The following is a 26853-nucleotide window of genomic DNA, read 5'->3' as shown; positions in this document are numbered from 1 at the left end:
CTCTATGGCAGAGCCGAAGCGCTGCCTTCGGCAATCTCCGGCTCTGCCATAGAGATGTATTGAGGGGGCGTGTCATCCGCCGCTTCGTGCGGGGGTCGACACCCACTATCTGGCCGGAGAGCCTGGCCCCGTACAGAGAGATCGCAGGGGGCCCCAGCGGTCGGACCCCCCGTGATCTCAAACTTATCCCCTATCCTTAGGATAGGGGATAAGTTTTTCACCACTGGACTACCCCTTTAAGAGGTTAAATAGAATTATTTTACAATTCTAAATAACTTTCTATCCATCGAAGTATCCCTTTAAAAAAATTCCATAAAAAATTATTACAGTCGGTGACTGAGCAGAATCTGTGACTGTTCTCTGCATTTAGTGGTTACTACTCACCTGAGCAGTAACCTGTAGGAATGTCCTCCTTATACTGCTCATCACCACTCACATCTGTCTCTTCTTCTTCCTTTATGTCTGTAGCATTAATATAGATTGGATCTTTCTCTGTATGAATGTTCTCCTTATACTGCTCATCACCGCTCACATCTGTCACTTCTTCTTCCTTTATGTCTGTAGCATTAATATAGATCAGATCTTTCTCTGTAGGAATGTTCTCCTTATATCGCTCATCACCGCTCACATCTGTCTCTGCAGTATTAATATTGTTCGGATCTTCACCCTGATTCATAAGATGTGGAAGAAATATTGTAAAAGTCATCAGACAGTAGGAGAAGTCACGTGGGATGTTATAGATGAGCAGGAGATGAGGAGTCATGGAGGGTGAGGGAACTGACCACAAGAGCTTCACAGCCCTTCTACAGATCATAGGGAATATCTCCATCTACCTGATCATCCTGTGGAAGAAGAGGACGGGGACACCTCTCTGGTGCTGTTCTCTTACTGGATCTGACTGTAGGGAACACATACAGAGACTGAATTCATTCTTTACATACAAATAATGAGAGGACGTGTGTATATAGTCATGTCTATTACCTGGTGATGTGAGGGGCTGCTGATCCTCCATCATGACCTGATCCTTGTACTGATCCTTGTGTCCTTCTACATACTCCCACTCCTCCATGGAGAAATAGACCGCCACGTCCTGACACCTTATAGGAACCTGACAGATAATGATACAGTCATCACCCCGACCCCTCCATGGTGTTACTGTATAATGTCCAAGCATTCCCAGCAGTGTCACCTCTCCAGTCATCACCAGACCCCTCCATTACTGTATAATGTCCCAGCAGTGTCACCTCTCCAGTCATCACCAGACCCCTCCAGTGGTGTTACTGTATAATGTCCCAGCATTCCCAACAGTGTCACCTCTCCAGTCATCACCAGACCCCTCCATTACTGTATAATATCCCAGCATTCCCAGCAGTGTCACCTCTCCAGTCATCACCAGACCCCTCCATTACTGTATAATGTCCCAGCAGTGTCACCTCTCCAGTCATCACCAGACCCCTCCATTACTGTATAATGTCCCTGCAGTGTCACCTCTCCAGTCATCACCAGACCCCTCCATTACTGTATAATGTCCCAGCAGTGTCACCTCTCCAGTCATCACCAGACCCCTCCATTACTGTATAATGTCCCAGCAGTGTCACCTCTCCAGTCATCACCAGACCCCTCCATTACTGTATAATGTCCCAGCAGTGTCACCTCTCCAGTCATCACCAGACCCCTCCATTACTGTATAATGTCCCAGCAGTGTCACCTCTCCAGTCATTACCAGACCCCTCCATTACTGTATAATGTCCCAGCAGTGTCACCTCTCCAGTCATCACCAGACCCCTCCATTACTGTATAATGTCCCAGCAGTGTCACCTCACCAGTCATCACCAGACCCCTCCATTACTGTATAATGTCCCAGCATTCCCAGCAGTTTCACCTCTCCAGTCATCACCAGACCCCTCCATTACTGTATAATGTCCCAGCAGTGTCACCTCTCCAGTCATCACCAGACCCCTCCATTACTGTATAATGTCCCAGCAGGGTCACCTCTCCAGTCATCACCAGACCCCTCCATTACTGTATAATGTCCCAGCAGGGTCACCTCTCCAGTCATCACCAGACCCCTCCATTACTGTATAATGTCCCAGCAGTGTCACCTCTACAGTCATCACCAGACCCCTCCATTACTGTATAATGTCCCAGCAGTGTCACCTCTCCAGTCATCACCAGACCCCTCCATTACTGTATAATGTCCCAGCAGTGTCACCTCTCCAGTCATCACCAGACCCCTCCATTACTGTATAATGTCCCAGCAGTGTCACCTCTCCAGTCATCCCCAGACCCCTCCATTACTGTATAATGTCCCAGCAGGGTCACCTCTCCAGTCATCACCAGACCCCTCCATTACTGTATAATGTCCCAGCAGTGTCACCTCTCCAGTCATCACCAGACCCCTCCATTACTGTATAATGTCCCAGCAGTGTCACCTCTCCAGTCATCACCAGACCCCTCCATTACTGTATAATGTCCCAGCATTCTCAGCAGTGTCACCTCTCCAGTCATCACCAGACCCCTCCATTACTGTATAATGTCCCAGCAGTGTCACCTCTCCAGTCATCACCAGACCCCTCCAGTGGTGTTACTGTATAATGTCCCAGCATTCCCAACAGTGTCACCTCTCCAGTCATCACCAGACCCCTCCATTACTGTATAATATCCCAGCATTCCCAGCAGTGTCACCTCTCCAGTCATCACCAGACCCCTCCATTACTGTATAATGTCCCAGCAGTGTCACCTCTCCAGTCATCACCAGACCCCTCCATTACTGTATAATGTCCCAGCATTCCCAGCAGTGTCACCTCTCCAGTCATCACCAGACCCCTCCATTACTGTATAATGTCCCAGCAGTGTCACCTCTCCAGTCATCACCAGACCCCTCCATTACTGTATAATGTCCCAGCATTCCCAGCAGGGTCACCTCTCCAGTCATCACCAGACCCCTCCATTACTATATAATGTCCCAGCAGGGTCACCTCTCCAGTCATCACCAGACCCCTCCATTACTGTATAATGTCCCTGCAGTGTCACCTCTCCAGTCATCACCAGACCCCTCCATTACTGTATAATGTCCCAGCAGTGTCACCTCTCCAGTCATCACCAGACCCCTCCATTACTGTATAATGTCCCAGCAGTGTCACCTCTCCAGTCATCACCAGACCCCTCCATTACTGTATAATGTCCCAGCAGTGTCACCTCTCCAGTCATCACCAGACCCCTCCATTACTGTATAATGTCCTAGCAGTGTCACCTCTCCAGTCATCACCAGACCCCTCCATTACTGTATAATGTCCCAGCATTCCCAGCAGTTTCACCTCTACAGTCATCACCAGACCCCTCCATTACTGTATAATGTCCCAGCAGTGTCACCTCTCCAGTCATTACCAGACCCCTCCATTACTGTATAATGTCCCAGCAGTGTCACCTCTCCAGTCATCACCAGACCCCTCCATTACTGTATAATGTCCCAGCAGTGTCACCTCTCCAGTCATCACCAGACCCCTCCATTACTGTATAATGTCCCAGCAGTGTCACCTCTCCAGTCATCACCAGACCCCTCCATTACTGTATAATGTCCCAGCAGTGTCACCTCTCCAGTCATCACCAGACCCCTCCATTACTGTATAATGTCCCAGCAGTGTCACCTCTCCAGTCATCACCAGACCCCTCCATTACTGTATAATGTCCCAGCAGTGTCACCTCTCCAGTCATCACCAGACCCCTCCATTACTGTATAATGTCCCAGCAGTGTCACCTCTCCAGTCATCACCAGACCCCTCCATTACTGTATAATGTCCCAGCAGTGTCACCTCTCCAGTCATTACCAGACCCCTCCATTACTGTATAATGTCCCAGCAGTGTCACCTCTCCAGTCATCACCAGACCCCTCCATTACTGTATAATGTCCCAGCAGTGTCACCTCACCAGTCATCACCAGACCCCTCCATTACTGTATAATGTCCCAGCATTCCCAGCAGTTTCACCTCTCCAGTCATCACCAGACCCCTCCATTACTGTATAATGTCCCAGCAGTGTCACCTCTCCAGTCATCACCAGACCCCTCCATTACTGTATAATGTCCCAGCAGTGTCACCTCTCCAGTCATCACCAGACCCCTCCATTACTGTATAATGTCTCAGCAGTGTCACCTCTCCAGTCATCACCAGACCCCTCCATTACTGTATAATGTCCCAGCAGTGTCACCTCTACAGTCATCACCAGACCCCTCCATTACTGTATAATGTCCCAGCAGTGTCACCTCTCCAGTCATCACCAGACCCCTCCATTACTGTATAATGTCCCAGCAGTGTCACCTCTCCAGTCATCACCAGACCCCTCCATTACTGTATAATGTCCCAGCAGTGTCACCTCTCCAGTCATCCCCAGACCCCTCCATTACTGTATAATGTCCCAGCAGGGTCACCTCTCCAGTCATCACCAGACCCCTCCATTACTGTATAATGTCCCAGCAGTGTCACCTCTCCAGTCATCACCAGACCCCTCCATTACTGTATAATGTCCCAGCAGTGTCACCTCTCCAGTCATCACCAGACCCCTCCATTACTGTATAATGTCCCAGCATTCTCAGCAGTGTCACCTCTCCAGTCATCACCAGACCCCTCCATTACTATATAATGTCCCAGCAGTGTCACCTCTCCAGTCATCACCAGACCCCTCCATTACTGTATAATGTCCCAGCAGGGTCACCTCTCCAGTCAGCAGCTCCATCATCTTGTTGATGAGTTCTCTGATCTTCTGTTCATCCATTTCCTCATGTATCAGGGAGTGAGGTGGGGGCCCCGGGATTGGGCTCAGGGTTCTTCCCCATCCTTCACACACAGGGGCCCGACAGCGCCCACTAGAGGACTTCTTCACTACTGTGTAATCCTGTGTATGGAGAGACACATTAATATCACTACATACATTCCCAGAATCCCTCACCTCTCCAGTCATATCCATCTGTTATTACATAGATAAGAATGAGGTCATGTGACATCACTCCCAGAATCCCTCACCTCTCCAGTCATATCCATCTGTTATTACATAGATAAGAATGAGGTCATGTGACATCACTCCCAGAATCCCTCACTTCTCCAGTCATATCCATCTGTTATTATAGATAAGAATGAGGTCATGTGACATCACTCCCAGAATCCCTCACCTCTCCAGTCATATCATCTGTTATTCCATAGATAAGAATGAGGTCATGTGACATCACTCCCAGAATCCCTCACCTCTCCAGTCATATCCATCTGTTATTACATAGATAAGAATGAGGTCACGTGACATCACTCCCAGAATCCCTCACCTCTCCAGTCATATCCATCTGTTATTACATAGATAAGAATGAGGTCATGGGACATCACTCCCAGAATCCCTAGCCTCTCCAGTCATATCCATCTGTTCTTACATAGATAAGAATGAGGTCATGTGACATCACTCTCAGAATCCCTCACCTCTCCAGTAAGCCGGAAGAGTATATGTAGGGTGAGGTTTATGATCCTGTCGGCCATCTTGTTCCTGTCTCTCTCCATGGTTGATGGGTCATCCAGGAGAATTCTCTTATATAGAAGATATCAGCAGAGGATCCTGGATTGGAGAAACCTGAAGGGAAGAAGAGGAGACGATGATAAACCGCACCAGATTCTATGGAGAAATAAAATCCATTTCCTGGAGATAATCTGGGGAAACATCTGAGGAGACATTATAGGAGTTTTCAGATTTCTCTATAAAACAAAATCCATTGTCCGAGGGCTGTAAAATAAGAGACTAGAGCGCACTCCCCTCTCCCGTCCAGTGGTGGCGCTCTGGTCCTCCAGGTCTTCTGAGGTCGCTCTCCCTGCTCTGCTGAAGACGTTGTGAATCCATTTCTCCTAATCTCTGAGGCTGCGGTGTATTCAGAACGTCTTCATCAGAGCAGGGAGAAGAATAGAGGGATTCAATATGACATTGTCCAATGAAGAATACTGAAATGTGTCCACTAGGGGGCACAATATACATCACAATTACATCAGGATTTTATGTGAATTGTGATATGTCCCCCCGGAAGAACCTGCTATTACCTGCAGCAGAGGCCAAGCATCATATACCGTTACACACGCAGGGTCTGGGCCACCACCGGAGTCAGTGTTTCCCAAGCAGGGGGCCTCCAGCTGTTACAGCATTTGGCTGTCAGGGCATGCTGGGAGTTGTAGTGTTACAACAGCTGGAGGCACGCTGGTTTGGAAACACTTAAGTAATAATAGGGGCGCGGGAGAAACTTAAAAATACCTGATGCTTACATAGTCCTGTATGGAAGAAGTGGCTGATACCCGGAGAAAAGAGACTGATCAGGTGACAGGATGGGCGGGTAAGTGACCTGATACCTTCACCATCCAGACATCCCCTGGGGGGCAGTATAGGCAGGAAATCAGGTAAACAACCGCTGGTCGGCACGGCGCTCCCTAGAAAAACAACCGCACAGCGCCATGTCTAAGCCACGCCCACCTACATTATTTTATTACAGAAATGGGATATAAACTTATTAGGGGAGGGGCTTCTATTACAAACCCTGAATAACGCTCTGCCATAGTGATCAGTGTTATCGGTGCTCGGCTTATACAGGCTGTGGAGGTGTCTGTATACTTAGAGCACCGATCTGAGCACAGAGCATGGTAAGGGGCCCTCCGGCCGTCATCTCAGCTGATCTAGACTCCGCCCCCCAACAACTGCATTTTACTAATTTTACATCCTGCAATCAACTTTGATCATGGAATCTAAAGGGTTATTTGTGATGGAAGCATCATTAGTGGTGAGTCCTGGCTGCTTATAGCTCCTGAGCTCACCTCAAAGTCCCATATGGGGCACAGAATGCAAATATACATCGTGTCCTTAAGGGTTAATAATAAACATCCCCAATAATCCTGATCTGATGGTGACCGCACACACATACCTATATCTGTAGAGGAGCCGTGTGCTTACAGGACCTGCGATGATGTCACCGTCATGTGATCAGTCATATGGAGGGGGAGTCACATGATCAGGGGCTGCTGCTCTGAGAGATCTCCACACACAACAGCAGTGCCCCACCAGGACCTGCTCTGTATCTGCTACATGCTGGAGGTGTAGGACCTGTGATGATGTCATAATCATGTGACCAGTACATTTGGGGGCAAATTTAGCAGTATAGATGTGAATGTGGCTAAAGGACCTGTGGGGAGGATCATGTGACAGGAGTGGGCGGAGCTCAGCAGTGCAGGATAGAAGAGATTGTGGGTGAAGGACCTGTGATAATGGTCATGTGACAGCAGAGTCCTGCATACACTGAGCAGATGAGCCTAGAGCAGCAGCTCCTGATCATGTGACTCCTATTCCGTGTGACTGATCACATGACGGTGACATCATGCAGGTCCTGTAAGCACACGGCTCCTGTACAGTCTGCAGGTGGAGGTATGTGTGTGGTCACATGTGGAGGCTGTCAGATGGTTTTTGTACTATTAACCCCTTCAGAACTCGGCAGTTTTGAGTGTTAACCCCTTAAGGACACAGTGATTTCTCTTTTTAATGTTTTCCTCCTCTCCTTCTAATAGCCATAATGATTGTAATTTCCTCTTTACAAACCCATATGAGGCTTCTTGTTCTTGTTGTTGTTTTTTTCACCACCGGTTTGTACTTTGTAATGACATCACTCATTTTACCGCAAAATCTACAACAAGGGCCAAAAAAAATATTACAATTTTTAAAATCTTATTACAGACTTTTAAAATCTGAGGTCTTCTGTTTGGACGCAGTGCACATTACGGTAATAATTCTCTTTATTCTGTAGGTCCAAATGATTACAATGATATATGATTTATATAGGTTTTATTTTAACCCCTTAAGGTACCGGTACGTCATGAGTCCTTTCCCTTTCATAGCGGGTCGGGCCCGGCCTCTAACAACGGCCGGGACCCGTGGCCAATAGCGCGCGGCAGTGATCGCGGTGCCACGCGCTATTAACCCTTTAGACGCGGCGTTCAAACTTGAACGCTGCATCTAAAGTGAAACCATGCCGGTTAACTAAGGGAGCTGTTCGGGATCGCCACGGCAAAATCGTGGCGTCTCGAACAGCTGTTAGACACGAGGAGGATCCCCTTACCTGCCTCCTGGTGTCCGATCGCCTAATGACTGCTCAGTGCCTGAGATCCAGGCATGAGCAGTCAAGCGGCAGAATCATCGATCACTGGTTTCCTATGAGAAACCATTGATAAATGTAAGAGATCAGTGTGTGCAGTGTTATAGGTCCCTATGGGATAACAATGATCAGTATAAGAGATCAGTGTGTGCAGTGTTATAGGTCCCTATGGGATAACAATGATCAGTATAAGAGATCAGTGTGCTCAGTGTTATACTGATCATTATTATCCCATATGGACCTATAACACTGCACACACTGATCTTTTATACTGGTCATTATTATCCCATAGGGACCTATAACACTGCACACACTGATCTCTTATACTGATCATTGTTATCCCATAGGGACCTATAACACTGCACACACTGATCTCTTATACTGATCATTATTATCCCATAGGGACCTATAACACTGCACACACTGATCTCTTATACTGGTCATTATTATCCCATAGGAACCTATAAGAGATCAGTGTGTGCAGTGTTATAGGCCCCTATGGGATAACAATGATCAGTATAAGAGATCAGTGTGCGCAGTGTTATAGGTCCCAACAGGATAATAATGATCAGTATAAGAGATCAGTGTGTGCAGTGTTATAGTCTCCTATGGGATAACAATGATCAGTGTAAGAGATCAGTGTGTGCAGTGTTATAGGTTCCTATGGGATAACAATGATCAGTATAAGAGATCAGTGTGTACAGTGTTATAGGTTCCTATGGGATAACAATGATCAGTGTAAGAGATCAGTGTGTGCAGTGTTATAGTCTCCTATGGGATCTATAACAGTGCAAAAAAAGTGAGAAAAAAAGTGAATAAAGGTCATTTAACCCCTTCCCTATTAAAAGTTTGAATCACCCCCCTTTTCCCATTTAAAAAAAACAGTGCAAATAAAAATAAACATATATGGTATCGCCGCGTGCGGAAATGTCCGAACTATAAAAATATATCATTAATTAAACAGCACGGTCAATGGTATATGCGCAAAATGATCAACAAGTCCGATCCACACAAAAATGGTACCGCTAAAAACTTCAGATCACGGCGCAAAAAATGAGTCCTCATACCGGCCCATATGTGGAAAAATAAAAAGTTATAGGGGTCAGAAGATGAGAATTTTAAACTTACACATTTTCCTGCATGTAGTTATGATTTTTTTCAGAAGTGCGACAAAATCACCTATATAAGTCGGGGATCATTTTAATCGTATGGACCAATAGAATAAAGAGAAGGGGTCATTTTTATTTTTACTGAAAAATGTACTATGTAGAAACGGAAGCCCCTAAAATGTACAAAATTGCGGGGTTTTTTAAAATTTTTGTCTCACAATGATTTTTTTTTTTCGTTTCGCTGTAGATTTTTGGGGTAAAATGACTGATGTCACTGCAAAGTAGAATTGGTGGCGAAAAAAATAAGCCATAATATGGATTTTTAGGTGCAAAATTGAAAGAGTTATGATTTTTTAAAGGTAAGGAGGAAAAAACGAAAGTTAACCCTTTTAAAATATAAAACCAATTATAACTTTTTGTACAATAATGAGTCTGTATCAGATTGTCCTACCTTGTCCCCTATAACTCTCTTATTATTCCGTATACGGGGATGTATGAAAGTCATTTTTTGCGCCGTGATCTGTAATTTTTATCGGAACCACTTTAGTTTTGATGAGACTTTTTTATCGCTTTTTAAGAATTTTTTTTGGCCCATGAAGTTGTATTTTTTTTACGTTTATGCCATTGACCGTGCGGTTACACATATGTTTAGGTTTATTTTTGTTTACATTACTTTTATAAAAAAAAAATTGGTAAATGGGGAAGATTAATCGTTTATTAGGGGAGGGGCTTATTCACATTAAGTTAATGTTCTTTTTACCTTATTCCCAGTTTTTTAGTCCCTGTAGTAGACTATTACATGGAATCTATAGATTACATACACTGATCAATGCTGTGATGCTGAGGCTGCCTGCAGGATTGGAGCGTCGTTCAGACAGCGTGGAGCGAGGTTAGGGACCTCCACCCATTCTCTCAGCTGACCGGGACCCCGCTATTTCACTGTGGGTGTCCTTATCAGCTCCACTGAGCTACCGGAAATAGATTTTTGGCATTGGTGATGTCCGGCATTAGCAATGAGTCCCAGATGCTGATAGCAGGTAGGACCTAGGGACTATGAATCGTGCTGAACCCCTGACTGTGCTTCATAGACTGGCAGCGGCCTCCCTCCCCTCCAAATCTTATCACTTTAATGACAGGAGTCCCTGCTCTGAAAGGGGTTTCCTGCACAAGAGCAGAAGATATGCCAGATTTGATGCGTCTCCTGCTCCGGAGCTGGGCCCATGGCTATACATTATATACCTCCTGCCCAGTCAGCCATGAAGGAGTTAAATGGTGGTGATGCATTGCCACTTAACTTTTCTGGGGCCACACACTATACAGATAGCTGCTTATTGTCCCTTCTACTCGCTGGGATAAGAGCAACCAGTCTATCTAGGGTTAAGTGGCGCACAGCACTGCCAATTCTATCCTTATGGGCCAGACAGTAAGCAGCCATCTATATAGTCCCGGGGGAGGGGTGCAGTGATACTATGAAATATCACTTAACTCCTTACACTCCATGGGACGGGCGCTTTGGGTATAATGACCTGAACTGACAGCTGGATCATCAGACATGCGGTCAGTTGGGGACATGTGACCATAATATAGAGGATCTGCCCCGACAAGTATTCACCTCATCATCCGAGAGCAAGAAGATAAATCATGTGCAGGAATATCCCCTCAAATGTCTCCATATAACATCCTGGAATTGTATAGAATTAAATGTTTATTCACAATACAGGTTCCTATAAGGTGTCAGGACGTGGCGGTCTATTTCTCCATGGAGGAGTGGGAGTATGTAGAAGGACACAAGGATCAGTACAAGGATCAGGTTATGATGGAGGATCAGCAGCCCCTCACATCTCCAGGTAATAGACATGACTATATACACACATCCTCTCATTATTTGTATGTAAAGAATGAATTCAGTCTCTGTATGTGTTCCCTACAGTCAGATCCAGTAAGAGAACAGCACCAGAGAGGTGTCCCCGTCCTCTTCTTCCACAGGATGATCAGGTAGATGGAGATATTCCCTATGATCTGTAGAAGGGCTGTGAAGCTCTTGTGGTCAGTCCCCTCACCCTCCATGACTCCTCATCTCCTGCTCATCTATAACATCCCACGTGACTTCTCCTACTGTCTGATGACTTTTACTATATTTCTTCCACATCTCTTGAATCAGGGTGAAGATCCGAACAATATTAAAGCTACAGAGACAGATGTGAGTGGCGATGAGCAGGATAAGGAGAACATTCCTACGGAGAAAGATCTGATCTATATTAATGTTACAGACATAAAGGAAGAAGAGACAGATGTGAGCAGTGATGAGCAGTATAAGGACATTCCTACAGGGGAAGATCTGATCTATATTAATGCTCCAGAGACAGATGTGAGCCGCAATAAGCAGTATAAGGAGGACATTCCTACAGAAAAAGAGCTGATCTATATTAATACTACAGACATAAAGGAAGAACAAGAGACAGATATGAGCGGTTATGAGCAGTATAGGGAGGACATTCCTACAGGGAAAGATCTGATCTATATTAATGCTACAGACATAAAGGAAGAACAAGAGACAGACGTAAACATTGATGAGCAGTATAAGGAGGACATTCCTATAGGGAAAGATCTGAGCTATATTAATGCAACGGACATAAAGGAAAAACAAGAGACGGATGTGAGCAGTGATGAGCAGTATAAGGAGGACATTCCTAAAGGGAAAGATCTGATCTATATTAATGCTACAGATATAAAGAAAGAAGAAGAAGAGACAGATGTGAGCGGTGATGAGCAGTATAAGGAGGACATTCCTACAGATAACCGCACTGGTGAGTAGTAACCACTAAATACAGAGAACAGTCACAGATTCTGCTCGGTCACCAGCTGCAGTAATCACAGAAAAAAATAATGTTCATATATGTTACTTACTAGGTCATCCAGATGCTATACAGGTCTTTTTTATTTGTCTTCTGTATTTGGCTTACAAATCCCTCTGTTCTGCTGCTCACTTATTCTGACATCCACTGTTCAGGAAGGGGAGTGTCCGAGGCAAGCACTGAGCCCGCCCTCACTCACCATTCATTCATTTCCTCTCTGGGTCTGCTGTGCCGGATCTCTTTATCCAATCACCACAGGCGGTTCTGTAACCCCCTCCTCTCTGCTTTCATGCTGCAGTCTGATAGGACAGGAGTGAGCACAGAGGAGTACTAGTCCTGCCAGGTCTGTGCTTCAGCTGGGACAGAGATGATGCTGCAGCCGGACAGGATTATGTTTTAGATCTGTGTTCTCAAAGTGTGGCCCTCCAGATGTTGCAGAACTTCAACTCCCAGCATGACCGGACAGCCAATGGCTAGATGGTATAGGGACCCCTAGTGGTCATAAGCCATGATCTCTATAAAAAGGAAATAAAAAAATGTATGAATGTTAGTGAGTGGACGCTCCGGTCGGTAACACTTCACTGAATGGCAAACGGCCTAACTGCTCTGCCAGTGTAGTGAGATATATGGTCTGCACCCTCACTGATCCTGATCTTGTCTGTAAAGTCCTTGTGTGCGCTGTTGTTTTTATTGTCCCTGTTGTCTCCATCTTATATAGTCAGCAGGATTTCCATGTATACAACTAGAGGAATAATTTGGGATATTTCCCAGCACTTCTGTATTGCTGTGGGCTCTGAACCGCCTCGGCTGTCGTCTGATTTGTGCCCTATGGATTGTTCATTGCTGCTGGATGGGAGTGTGATGGGGTCCAGGAGTGGGGTGTATGTGACCTGAAGAACCTATATTATGTCTACATTAACTATTTATTATCCGGAGGACGGGGAGAAGGTTCCATGATGTCACATGCTGCACTTATAATGTTCTACTAAAAAGACTATAAATATGGGCACAATTATTAATAAAATCTCTGTTATTCTCTGCAGATTCTTGTACCAGGAGATCAGAGGAGAATCTTATATCTTCAGATTATAAAGCAGATGATGATATCACACAAGATACATATGAAGAACATTCCATTATCCCAGATACACCCTCAGCCCTTCACAGCCAAGATCTGTCATCTCATCCTTATATACAGGTCCTGTCTTCTCACTCATCACAGGATGTTCAGCAAAAAGAAGGTCACAGAAGGGGTTTTGGACAACAACGAGCTCATACAGGAAAGAAACCATATTCATGCTCAGAATGTGGGACATGTTTTACTTTTAAATCAGGTCTTGTTGTACATCAAAGAACTCACAAAGGAGAAAAGCCGTTTTCATGTTCAGAATGTGGGAAATGTTTTACTCAGAAATCACATCTTGTTACACATCAAAGGACTCACACAGGGAAAAAGCCATTTTCATGCTCAGAATGTAGAAAATGTTTTACTCAGCAATCACATCTTGTTCAACATCAAAGAACTCACACAGGGGAGAAGCCATTTTTATGTTCAGAATGTGGGAAATGTTTCTTTCACAAATCAAGTCTTCTTCAACATCAAAGAATTCACACAGAGGAGAAGCCATTTTCATGTGCAGAATGTGGGAAATGTTTTACTCAGAAATCAGACCTTGTTGTACATCAAAGAACTCATACAAGAGAGAAGCCATTTGCATGTGCAGAATGTGAAAAGTGTTTTGCTAATAAATCACATGTTATCAGACATCAAAGAATTCACACAGGGAAGAAGCCAATTTAGAGTATTATATATTAATCATGTACATAGGATAGTTGACAGTAATACATATATATATATATATATATATATACTTATTTATAGGCCTCATCACCAAACTTCTTACCAATTGTTAAAGAGAACCTCTCATGATCTTGTTACATGTTATAATCCCCCCAGGTCACTGCCCCATCATGATAAACCACCCCCGGCCTTTATTTTTATTATTTGTTAGTTTTCTACCTTGATATTGTTCTGTATTTTCTGCTCAGTCTCAGTCAGATTCACAGACTGGTAAGGGGCGTTCCCCAGCAGGCGTGACATCATCTGAAGCCATACAGGGGAGAACTTCCTCCCTCACTCTGCTACACACAGCCCAGAGCAGTTGTGTGAGATGAGCTATGATTGGCTAAGGCTGCACTGGCTAAGGCCAGCAGGAGTCCAAAGTATGTGCAAGAGATGGGGGGAAATGTGCTCTGGACAAGTAGGGAGACACCTAGTGGCAGCTTTTTTTAAACACAAATAAAACATAGAAAACTTCAGTGCAATAGCAATTTTTAATGAGTGCCCATTTAATAAAAGTTTTCTTTCTTATATGATTTATTATTCTTATATTCATCTCCCCACACTGGACTTATAATAAATGTAATATTGTCCCTGACGTTGTATGTAGGGAATGTAACGCAGCGGTCCGATCATCCAGAACGGCAGAAGGAGGTCCCGCTGCTTTCCACGGGTCCAGAGCAGAAGATCGCCGATAACACTGATCAGTGCTATGTCCTATGCATATAAACAACAACTTTAAGGGAAACCCCCAAAGGGGTGCCCCCCCCCCCCCCCCCCCGAAAATGAATAAAAAAATATAACTTTTATTGTTTGCATATAGAAAATATAGTGCAATCTGATTCAGAAACCATTGGTAACACGTGGAGTGTGTGTACCACAATGATTAAAATGACAAACTTGCCGCCAGTCCTCTGATGACGCTGGGTAACCTTGTGGTGAACTTTTAACATGCAGGGTTTTTGTCAGCACCAGTATACATTATAGTTATTGCCTCAGTGGTGGCCATACAAATGCTGCGGTTTCCCCTAAAGTTGTTGTTTATAGTTTTTGCCCTGGAATTCCCTGGGGTTTTTGTTGTTCACATGTCCTATGCATAGCACTGAACAGTATTAGCAATCAAATGATTGCTAAAAATAGTCCCCTATGGGGACTATTAAAATGTAAAAATTAAATTATAAAAAGTTTTAAAAAAAATTTGAAAAACCCCCTCCCCCAATAAAAACGAAAATTATCCCATTTTCCCTATTTCACCCCCAAAAAAGTGTAAAAATAAATTATATACATATTTGGTATCGCCACGTGCGTAAATATCTGAATTATTAAAATAAAATGTTAATGATACCGTACGGTGAACGGCGTGAACTTAAAAAAAAATTAAAAAAAATCCAAAATAGCTGCTTTTTTATAACATTTTATTCCAAATTTTTTTTTTATGAAAAATGTATTCAAAGTTTTATATAAGAAAATATGGTATGAATAAAAAGTACAGATCATGGTGCAAAAAATGAGCCCTCATACCGCCGCTTATACGGAAAAATGAAAAAGTTATAGGTCTTCAAAATAAGGGGATTTTAAACGTACTAATTTGGTTAAACAGTTTGCTTTTTTTTTTTAAGCACAACAGTAATAGAAAAGAACGCAATCACGGGTATCATTTTAATCGTATTGACCTAAAGAATAAAGAACACGTCATTTGTACCGTAAATTGTACGGCGTGAAAAGGAAACCTTCCAAAATTTGCAAAATTTCAGTTTTCTTTTTAATTTCCCCACATAAATAGTATTTTTTTTGTTGCGCCATACATTTTATGGTAAAGTGAGTGATGACATTACAACGGACAACTGGTCGCGTAAAAAACAAGCCCTCATACTAGTCTGTGGATAAAAATATAAAAGAGTTATGATTTTTTGAAGGAGAGGAGGAAAAAACGTAAAAATAAAATTGTCCTTAAGGCCCAAATGGGCTTCATCCTTAAGGAGTTAAAGGGGTACTCTGCCCATAGATATCTCATCCCATATACAAAGGATAGGGGTTAAGATGTCTGATCGTGGGGGTCCTGCCGCTTTGGACCCCCACAATCTCCCTGCTACACCCGGCGTTCGTTTAGAGCGTCGGATGCACCGTTTGTGACATCATAGCCACACCCCCTCAATGCAAGTCCATAGACTTGTGACATCACGAGCCTTCGCCCCGCATTTCCAGTCATCCGACACGCAGCAAAGTTCCCTCAGTGCATCAGATGTCTGGGGGGCCGCAGCTGAGATCGCGGGTGTCTAGGGGCGGAGTTCCCCTTTAACCAAGTTGGTTGCGTTTTTTTCTTACTGGGATCTACAAAAAAACTTGGTGAAACCCTATAACCCAGAGAGGGGCCCATTTGGCTACTGCTTGCAGCTGATTCAAAGAAAATCCCTTCAAAACGGAGTCCGGCCCTAAAATAGGTCGATATTTTCTCATAATCTTCTTTATGGCAAAAAAAGCTGCGGACTATAGGGAGTAATAAATCTGGGGACGGTTTATTTGTCTTCATATTAACATTTGATTGGTTACTTTTCTGTGTAGGAAATTAATGCCTTTGATTCATTATAACTTCTCTTTTTTAACCTTGAATGCAGCGATATAGATTCCCTATAAATGTTTCTGTTTCTGACCAATTTGGCCTGAGTGTCACCCACTCCCCATATGGGATATTTATATTACATGTATTGGATGCAGGAAGAGGCTTGTGAGGTGATATTCCCTGTTATCTCTTTACTGTAGGGTAAGACCTGGATTTTATTGTCCTTGTCTGAAAGAAAAACATAACAAAAATGTCTTTACTGGAAAAAGGAGACGTGAATTTAACCCCTTAAGGACTGAGCCCTTTTTCACCTTAATGACTGAGCCCTTTTTTGTAATTCTGACCACTATCACTTTAAGCATTAATAACTCTGATGCTTTTACCTTTTATTCTGATTCCGAGACAGTTTTTCATGACATATTCTACTTGAACACAGTGGTAAATTTTCGTCATTACTTGCATCCTTTCTTGGTGAAAAATCCCAAAATTTCATGAAAATTAAACATTTTTCTAACTTTGAAGCTCTCTGCTTGTAAGGAAAATGGATATTCCAAATAAATTATATATTGATTCACAAATACAATATGTCTACTTTGTGTTTCCATCATAAAGTTGACCTGTTTTTACTTTTGGAAGACACCAGAGGCTTCAAAGTTCAGCAGCAATTTTCCAATTTTTCACAAATTTTCTAAATTGGAATTTTTCAGGTACCAGTTCAGTTTTGAAGTGGATTTGAAGGGTCTTCATATTAGAAATACCCCATAAATTACCCCATTATAAAAACTGCACCCCATTCAGTAAGTGTGTTAACCCTTTAGGTGTTTCACAGGAATAGCAGCAAAGTGAAGGAGAAAATTCAAAATCTTTATTTTTTACACTCGCATGTTCTTGTAGACCCAGTTTTTGACATTTTAAGGGGTAAAAGAAGAAAAAGACCCCCAAAATTTGTAACCCAATTTCTCTCGAGTAAGAAAATACCTCATGTGTATGTCAAGTGCTCTGTGGGTGCACTAGAGGGCTCAGAAGGGAAGGAGCGACAATGGGATTTTGGAGAGTGAGTTTTTCTGAAATTGTTTTTGGGGGGCATGTCCCATTTAGGAAGCCCCTATGGTGCCATAACAGCAAAAAAACAAAACAAAAACATGGCATACCATTTTGGAAACTACACCCCTCAAGGCACGTAACAAGGGGTCCAGTGAGCCTTAATACCCCACAGGTGTTTGACGACTTTTCGTTAAAGTTGGATGTGTAAATGAATTTATTTTTTCACTAAATGCTGCTTTTCCCCAAATTTTAGATTTTTACAAGGGGTTATAGGAGAAAATGCCCCCCAAAATTTGTAACCCCCATCTCTTCTGAGTATGGAAATACCCCATGTGGACATCAAGTGCACTGCGGGCGCACTACAATGCTCAAAAGAGAAGGAGTCACATTTGGCTTTTGGAAAGCAAATTTTGCTGAAATGGTTTTTGGGGGGCATGTCACATTTTGGAAGCTACTATGGTGCCAGAACAGCAAAAAAAAAAAAAAAAAAACACATGGCATACTATTTTGGAAACTACACCCCTCAAGGAACGTAAGAAGGGGTACAATGAACCTTAACACCTCACAGGTGCTTGAACAAATTTCCGCTAAAGTTGGAAGTGAAAATGAAAAATTAGATTCACTAAAATGCTGGTTTTACCCCAAATTTTTCATTTTCACAAGGGGTAATTGGAGAAAAAGCCTCCCAAAATTTGTAACCCAATTTCTTCTGAGTATGGAAATACCCCATATATGGATGTAAAGTGCTCTGCGGGTGAACTACAATGCTCAGAAGAGAAGGAGTGCCAATTGAGCTTTTGGTGAGAGAATTTGGTTGGAATAGAAGTGGGACCCCCCCCCCACATGTGACCCCATTTTGGAAACTACACCCCTCACAGAATTGAATAAGGGGTGCAGTGAACATTTACACCCCACTGGCGTTTTACAGATCTTTTGAACAGTGGGCTGTGCAAATGAAAAATAAAATTTTTCATTTTCACGGACCACTGTTCCAAAAATCTGTCAGACACCTGTGGGGTGTAAATGCTCACTGTACCCCTTATTATAATACGTGATGGGTGTAGTTTCCAAAATGGGGTCACATGTGGGGGGGGGGTCCATTGTTCTGGCACTATGGGGGCTTTGTAAACACACGTGGCCTTCAATTTCGGACACATTCTCTCTCCAGAAGCCCAATGGCGCTCCTTCTCTTCTGAGCATTGTAGTTCGCCAGCAGAGCACTTTACATCCACATATGGGGTATGTTCTTACTCAGAGGAAATGGGGCTACACATTTTGGGGGGCTTTTTTCCTATTCTCCCTTGTGAAAATGAAAAATGTAGGGTAACACCAGCATTTTAGTGCAAAAACATTTTTTTTTTCCATTTTAACATCCAACTTTAACGGAAATTTGTCAAACACCTGTGGGGTTTTAAAGGGGTACTCCTGTGGAAAACTTTTTTTTTTAAATCAACTGTTGCCAGATAGTTAAACAGATTTGTAAATCACTTCTATTAAAAAATCTTAATCCTTCCAGTACTTTTTAGGGGCTGTATATTAAAGAGAAATCCAAAAAAGAAATGCACTTCCTCTGATGTGATGACCACAGTGCTCTCTGCTGACCTCTGCTGTCCATTTTAGGAACTGTCCAGAGAAGCATATGTTTGCTATGGGGATTTTCTCCTTTTCTGGACATTTCCTGAAATGGACAGCAGAGGTCAGCAGAGAGCACTGTGGTCAGGACATCAGAGGAAATGCATTTCTTTTTTGGATTTCTCTTTAGTATACAGCCCCTAAAAAGTACTGTAAGGATTAAGATTTTTTAATAGAAGTGATTTAGAAATCTGTTTCACTTTCTGGCACCAGTTGATTGTAAAAAAAAGAGTTTTCCACGGGAGTACCCCTTTAAGGCTCACTTTACCCCTTGTTACATTTCGTGAGGGGTGTAGTTTCCAAAATGGGGTCACATATGGGTATTTACTGTTTTGTGTTTATGTCAGAACCGTGGTAAAAGCCACCCCTGTGCAAATCACCAAATTTGACTTGAAATGTACATGACACGCTCTCACTTGTGAGCCATGTTGTGCGCCCGCAGAGCACTTTACGCCCATATATGGGGTATTTCTGTACTCAGGAGAAATTGCATTACAAATTTTGGGGGTCTTTTTTTCCCTTTTACTTCTTGTATAAATTAAAAGTATGGGGCAACACCAGCATGTTAGTGTAAAAAAATGTTTTTTTTACACTAACATGCTGGTGTAGACCCCAACTTTACCTTTTCATAAGGGGTAAAAGGAGAAAAAGCCCCCAAAATTTGTATCGCAATTCCTCCCGTGTACGGAAATACCCCATATGTAGCCCTAAACTGTTTCCTTGAAATACGTCAGGGCTCCGAAGTGAGAGAGCGCCAAAGCGCATTTGAGGACTAAATTGGGGATCTGAATCCGCCACAAAAATACCCTATGGCAGTGTTTCCCAATCAGGGTGCCTCCAGCCGTTGCATGCCTTGACAGTCAGTGGCTGTCCGGCAATACTGTGAGTTGTTGTTTTTCATCAGCTGGAGGTTCCGTTTTGGAAACAGTGCCGTACAAGACGTTTTTTTTTTTATTGGGGAGGGGGGGGAGGGACAGTGTAACGGGGTGTATATGTAGTGTTTTACCCTTTATTATGTGGTAGTGTAGTGTTTTTAGGGTACATTCACACGGGCGGAGGTTTACAATGAGTTTTTCGCTGGGAGTTTGAGCTGCGGCGGAAAATTTGCCACCTCTCAAACTTGCAGCAGAACTCGCTGTAAACCCGCCCGTGTGTATGTACCCTGTACATTCACATGGGGGGGGGGGGGGGGGGGGGGCAAACCTCCAGCTGTTACAAAACTACAACTCCCAGCATGCACTGACAGACCATAAATGCTTGGTCAGCCTGGGATCGAAACGCATTGCTAATAAAGAAGTTTATTTCCATCTCCGGGTACCAGCGCCTTCTTGAGAGGAACTTGTCTACATATTTATCTTCATTGCTATCCACCGGATTGACGGACGTCACACTGGGTTGTTCCTCGTGGCAGCGGTTTCCCTCGATTTCCTGCACATAGACGCTACTGTAGGTGTTGTGCTCTGAGCGCAACACCTAGGGGTAAGAACCCATCTTTGCGTTAATTCTTTCATCTTAGTCAAACGGTCCTCACTAGGGGCGCACCTCTTGTTGTTTTTTCTTGTTTATATATTAGACCATAAATGCTGGGAGTTGTAATTATGCAACAGCTGGAGGCACATTGGTTGCGAAACACAGAGTTTGTTACTTAACTCAGTTACTTAAAACAGTGTGCCTCCAGCTGTTGCAAAACTAGAACTCCCAGCATGTACAGTCTCTCTGTGCATGCTGGGAGTTGTAGTTTTGCAACAGCTGGAGGCACACTGGTTGCGAAACACTGAGTTAGGTAACAAACTCGGTTTCACAACCAATGTGTCTCCAGCTGTTGCAAAACTGCAACAATCAGCATGCATTGACAGTCAAAGGGCATGCTGAGAGTTGTAGGTTTGCAACAGCTGGAGGCACACTGCTACAACTCCCAGCATACCCTTTAGTAGTCTGTGCATGCTGGGAGTTGTAGTTATGCAACAGCTGAATGCACACTTTTTCATAGACAAAATGTGCCTTCAGTTGTTGCATAACGACAACCCCCAGCATGCACAGACTACCAAAGGGCATGCTGGGAGTTGTAGATGGAACTCCTGCTGTTGCAAAACTACAACTCCCAGCATGCCCTTTGGCTGTGCATGCTGCAAGTTGTTGCCACCGCTCCTGCCACAGGGACTGCTGCCACCGATCCTGACCAGGGGAAGGTAGGAGACCTCCAGCGGCGCCGATCGCCGCCATCTTTGTTGTCCCGATTGCCACCCAGCAGATCCGTTCCGGACGATCAATCACGTGATTGTGAGGCGGCACCCGTGCCACCTCACTCCTGCTGTGTAAAGGTGAATGGGGCTGTCTCGGACAGCCCCCACTCACCCTTTTTTCCGGGTCACCAGAGACCCGATTGACCAAGAAGAGCCGCAAATCGCAGGTCTGAATTGAATTGATCGCCGACATGGGGGGGGGGGTCTCAGGACCCCCCAGGGGTTTGCACGGGGTGCCTGCTGGTAGATATCAGCAGTCACCCTGGTCCGGTCCCCACCCGGTGAGCGGCTGGGACCGGAATTCCCATGGGCGTATGGATACGTCCTGTGTCCTGAAGAGGTTAAATCAACTGGTGCCAGAAAGTTAATCAAATATGTAAATTACTTCTATTTTAAAATCTCAATCCTTCCAGTACTGATCAGCTGCTGTATGCTCTACAGGAAGTTGTGTAGTTTTTTACCGTCTGACCACAGTGCTCTCTGCTGACACCTCAGTCCATGTCAGGAACTGTCCAGAGCAGGAGAGGTTTGCTATGGGGATTTGCTCTGGCTCTGGACAGTTCCTAAAATGGACAGAGGTGTCAGCAGAGAGCACTTTGGTCAGACTGAAAAGAACTACACAACTTCCTGTGCTGATACAGCAGCTTATAAGTACTGGAAGGATTAAGATTTCGAAATAGAAGTCATTACAAATTTGTTTAACTTTCTGGCACCAGCTGACTTTAAAAAAATTCCACCGGAGTATCCCTTTAAATTCACGTCTCCTTTTTCCACTAAAGACATATCATTTTTTTTTAATGTTTTTCTTTCAGACAAGGACAATAAAATCCAGGTCTCACCCTACAGTAAAGAGATAACAGGGAATATCACCTCACAAGCCTCTTCCTGCATCCAATACATGTAATATAAATATCCCATATGGGGAGTGGGTGACACTCAGGCCAAATTGGTCGGAAACAGAAACATTTATAGGGAATCTATATCGCTGCATTCAAGGATAAAAAAAGAGAAGTTATAATGAATCAAAGGCATTAATTTCCTACACAGAAAAGTAACCGATCAAATGTTAATATGAAGACAAATAAACCGTCCCCCAGATTTATTACTCCCTATAGTCCGCAGCTTTTTTGCCATAAAGAAGATTATGAGAAAATATCGACCTATTTTAGGGCCGGACTCCGTTTTGAAGGGATTTTCTGTGAATCAGCTGCAAACAGTAGCCAAACGGGCCCCTCTCTGGGTTCTAAGGTTTCACCAAGTATTTTTGTAGATCCCAGTAAGAAAAAAACGCAACCAAGTTGGTTAAAGGGGTACTCCGCCCCTAGACATGTCTGATCACGGGGGTCCAGGTGCTGGGGACCCCAGACATCCGATGCATGGAGCGAACTTTGATCTGTGTCGGATGACTGGTGATGCGGGCAGAGGCTCGTAACGTCAAGGTCACGCAAGTCTATGGACTTGCATTCAGGGGGTGTGGCTGTGATGTTATGAATGGGGCGTGACCGCGACGTCACGAGCCTCCGACGTTCTAAACGAACGCCGGGTGTAGCAGGAGATTGCCTGGGCCCAAAGTGCCGGGACCCCAGAGATCAGACATCTTAACCCCTTTCCTTTGGATATGGGAAGAGATGTCTATGGGCAGAGAACCCCTTTAAATTTCCTGGGTAGCTGGAAATGTGCATAGTCAGTGCATTATGTGCGGCCACAACGAGTGTCAGATAGAGTTTACTCTTTTAGTGAAGAAATGACATTAATGTTGATACTATGAATGTTCTATATTTATCCACATGAACCACCTGTCACTTACAATACGTAGGCTGCACTTCTAATGCACTAAACAGTAGGATCAGGAGGCAAATCTCTCATACAAAAGGGTCTCAATTTAATGTGTCCTCCATATCCAGACATTTTAGGGATGTACATAAAGGGGTTACAACATCTTTGGAAATTATGGGTATAGAAAAAGTCCACGGACATCCTAGGGGAGGGGACACCAGACGGACGCTCCTGAATCGAGAGTCATTTTGGATTTTACAATTGGACACTCGGCAGCCGTGATGAATATAAGGCAAGGAGTGTTACACGTCTTTTTTCCGCTCCCTTTAGAGTCTGTGGTAATTTAATTTTTAACTATGTATAACTAAATGTATGTTACATAATTCTACATATTTTATATAAACTTTTTCTGAGGGTGATATTACAGGTTATATTGTGTATTTCATTGGTGTCTTTCCATGTTCTTCATTTTTCTTCTTTTTTGTACTATGAGCAGTTCCCTTCTCCTTTTTGCCATTTCAGATTTTACCAGTGAAATTCAGGGTGATCATGTGACTTGTAACTTTTAATATAAAAGCAGAGTTATTTTAATGTTTTGTATGCCATGACTAAGGACCTAGTGTAGGTACGAAACGTGTCGGCTGTGTATGTTCTGTTTATTCAAGACCCAATAAAGTTCTACAATTTTTAATACAAGCCTGGTGCTGTACGATACTCTTGTTGTACCTAAAGGAGGAGAGCGGGGGCCACAAAATGGGCCCTATAGAAGGAGGGACTGAGGAGAATTCCATATCCACATGAGGAGGAATATAAAGGGGAGGATGAGAAAAAGAAGAGCGAACGAGCTCTAATAATCCAGACGAAGGAAAAGCTTTATAATAAGTGTGTAAATCCGGAAACACAAAACCGCCGTCTAATGTCTTCAGGGTGAGCGTCTATACGGGACACGTGGTCTCTTCTGAATCATAACAAAATTACTAAATAACCATCGGATAGAAGAAAAATAACAATTCCGTACTATGATAGGGACGGACTGTAAAAATATAAAATATTATTGGTAAATATAAGATTTAAGAACCTTTATTCTTCCAATCCACGACATATATGGGAATTTACGAGCGTGTAACTGGGTCTTCAATCCGTGTAATAATGGCGCAAAGTGTGAAGTAAAGAGATCTTGTACCAGATGTGATCAGATCTCTAGGGATTTTATACCCCGGGGAGGACAAAGAAAAGGAAAAGAATTACACCGATGTTTACTGAACCCGGGGGACGCTGAGATATTGACGACTTCTCATATAGAAAAATGGATTTTATGATCTGAGACCGAAAATAGACGTCAAGACGGGAAACGCTGGTCTAGGGTTTGTGATAAATAAAAGTATCTGCAGCGTCTTATGTTCAGAAGAGACGATCTTCAAGGGAGACGCGCGGATCCTGTCTGATGCCTTGAATTAAAGTCTCTATAATCATAATGAGAAGGGGGCGGGGACAACACTGACGCGTTACATTCCCTATATACAACGTCAGGGACAATATTACATTTATTATAAGTCCAGTGTGCGGAGATGAATATAAGAATAATAAATCATATAAGAAAGAAAACTTTTATTAACAATTGGTAACAAGTTTGGAGATGCAGTATATGATATATGTATAAATGTCAGATATCCTATGTACATGGATAATATATAGATGTGTTATCTGCATCATTTACTGCTCTGAATTTACTTCTCTCATGTGTGAATTCTTAGATGTCTAACAAGACTTGATTTGTCAGTAAAACATTTCCCACATTCTGATATAAAAATGGCTTCACCCCTCTGTGAGTTCTTTGATGTTGAACAAGATTTGATTTCACAATAAAACCTTTCCCACACTCTGCACAGCAAAATGGCTTCTCGTCTGTGTGAGTTTTTTTATGTACAACAAAATTTGATATGTCAGAAAAACATTTCCCACATTCTGAACATGAATATGGTTTCTCGCCTGTGTGAGTTCGTTTATGTTTAACAAGCTTTGATTTGTCAGTAAAACATTTTCCACATTCTGAACATGAAAATGGTTTCTCCCCTGTGTGAGTTCTTTGATGTTGAACAAAACTTGACTTCATAGTAAAACATTTCCCACATTCTGCACATGAAAATGGCTTTTTCCCCTGTGTGAATTCTTTGATGTGTAACAAGATGTGATTGCTGAGTAAAACATTTTCCACATTCTGAGCATGAAAATGGCTTTTCCCCTGTGTGAGTTCTTTGATGTCTAACAAGATGTGATTGCTGAGTAAAACATTTCCCACATTCTGAACATGAAAACGGCTTCTCTCCTTTGTGAGTTCTCTGATGTACAACAAGACCTGATTTAAAAGTAAAACATTTCCCACATTCTGAGCATAAATATGGTTTCTTTCCTGTATGAGCTCGTTGTTGTCCAAAACCCCTTCTGTGACCTTTATTTTGCTGAACATCCTGTGATGACTGAGAAGACAGGACCTGTATATAAGGATGAGATGACAGATTTTGGCTGTGAAGGGCTGAGGGTGTATCTGGGATAATGGAATGTTCTTCATATGTATCTTGTGTGATATCATCATCTGCTTTATAATCTGAAGATATAAGATTCTCCTCTGATCTCCTGCTACAAGAATCTGCAGAGAATAACACAGATTTTATTAATAATTGTGCCCATATTTATAGTCTTTTTAGTAGAACATTATAAGTGCAGCATGTGACATCATGGAACCTTCTCCCCGTCCTCCGGATAATAAATAGTTAATGTAGACATAATATAGGGTCTTCAGGTCACATACACCCCACTCCTGGACCCCATCACACTCCCATCCAGCAGCAATGAACAATCCATAGGGCACAAATCAGACGACAGCCGAGGCGGTTCAGAGCCCCCAGCAATACAGAAGTGCTGGGAAATATCCCAAATTATTCCTCTAGTCGTCTACATGGAAATCCTGCTGACTATATAAGATGGAGACAACAGGGACAATAAAAACAACAGCGCACACAAGGACTTTACAGACAAGATCAGTATCAGGGAGGGTGCAGACCATATATCTCACTACACTGGCAGAGCAGTTAGGCCGTTTGCCATTCAGTGAAGTGTTACCGACCGGAGCGTCCACTCACTAACATTCATACATTTTTTTATCTCCTTTTTATAGAGATCATGGCTTATGACCACTAGGGGTCCCCATACCATCTAACCATTGGCTGTCCGATCGTGATGGGAGTTGAAGTTCTGCAACATCTGGAGGGCCACACTTTGAGACCATGGATCTAAAACATAATCCTGTCCAGCTGCAGCATCATCTTTGTCCCAGCTGAAGCACAGACCTGGCAGGACTAGCACTCCTCTGTGCTCACTCCTGTCCTATCAGACTGCAGCATGAAAGCAGAGAGGAGGGGGTTACAGAGCCGCCTGCAGTGATTGGATAAAGAGACCCGGCACAGCAGACCCAGGGAGGAAGTAAATGCATGGCTAGTGAGGGCGGGCTCAGTGCTTGCCTCGGACACACCCCTTCCTGAACAGTGGATGTCAGAATAAGTGATCAGCAGAACAGAGGGATTTGTAAGCCAAATACAGAAGACAAATAAAAAAGACCTGTATAGCATCTGGATGACCTAG

General features: G+C 43.5%; 2 protein-coding genes across 2 annotated transcripts in view; both read right to left on the bottom strand.

Moving 5' to 3' along the window:
* The window catches only part of LOC130298198 (zinc finger protein 850-like), a 173492-nt gene that overhangs the window by 145104 nt on the left and 1535 nt on the right, over positions 1 to 26853 (bottom strand). The window contains exons 3-4 of the mRNA XM_056551115.1: positions 25398 to 25861; positions 25054 to 25321 (exon numbers count right to left, since the gene is read on the bottom strand). Of these exons, the coding sequence (XP_056407090.1) occupies positions 25054 to 25321; positions 25398 to 25861 (732 nt within the window). The remainder of the gene's footprint in view (positions 1 to 25053; positions 25322 to 25397; positions 25862 to 26853) is intronic.
* LOC130298195 (gastrula zinc finger protein XlCGF66.1-like) lies at positions 790 to 7068 on the bottom strand. Its single transcript, XM_056551111.1, has 5 exons — positions 6935 to 7068; positions 5460 to 5607; positions 4711 to 4890; positions 982 to 1108; positions 790 to 898 (listed from the first exon to the last, which is right to left on the bottom strand). The coding sequence occupies exons 2-5, from the start codon at positions 5535 to 5537 to the stop codon at positions 804 to 806; spliced, it is 480 nt and encodes a 159-aa protein (XP_056407086.1). The 5' UTR covers positions 5538 to 5607; positions 6935 to 7068; the 3' UTR covers positions 790 to 803.

This window comes from Hyla sarda (assembly GCF_029499605.1).
Source record: "Hyla sarda isolate aHylSar1 chromosome 1 unlocalized genomic scaffold, aHylSar1.hap1 SUPER_1_unloc_4, whole genome shotgun sequence".
In the NCBI taxonomy this organism is placed as follows: Eukaryota; Metazoa; Chordata; class Amphibia; order Anura; family Hylidae; genus Hyla; species Hyla sarda.
The sequence above is the reverse complement of the archived record's forward strand: the minus strand, read 5'-3'. Positions and strand labels throughout refer to the sequence as shown.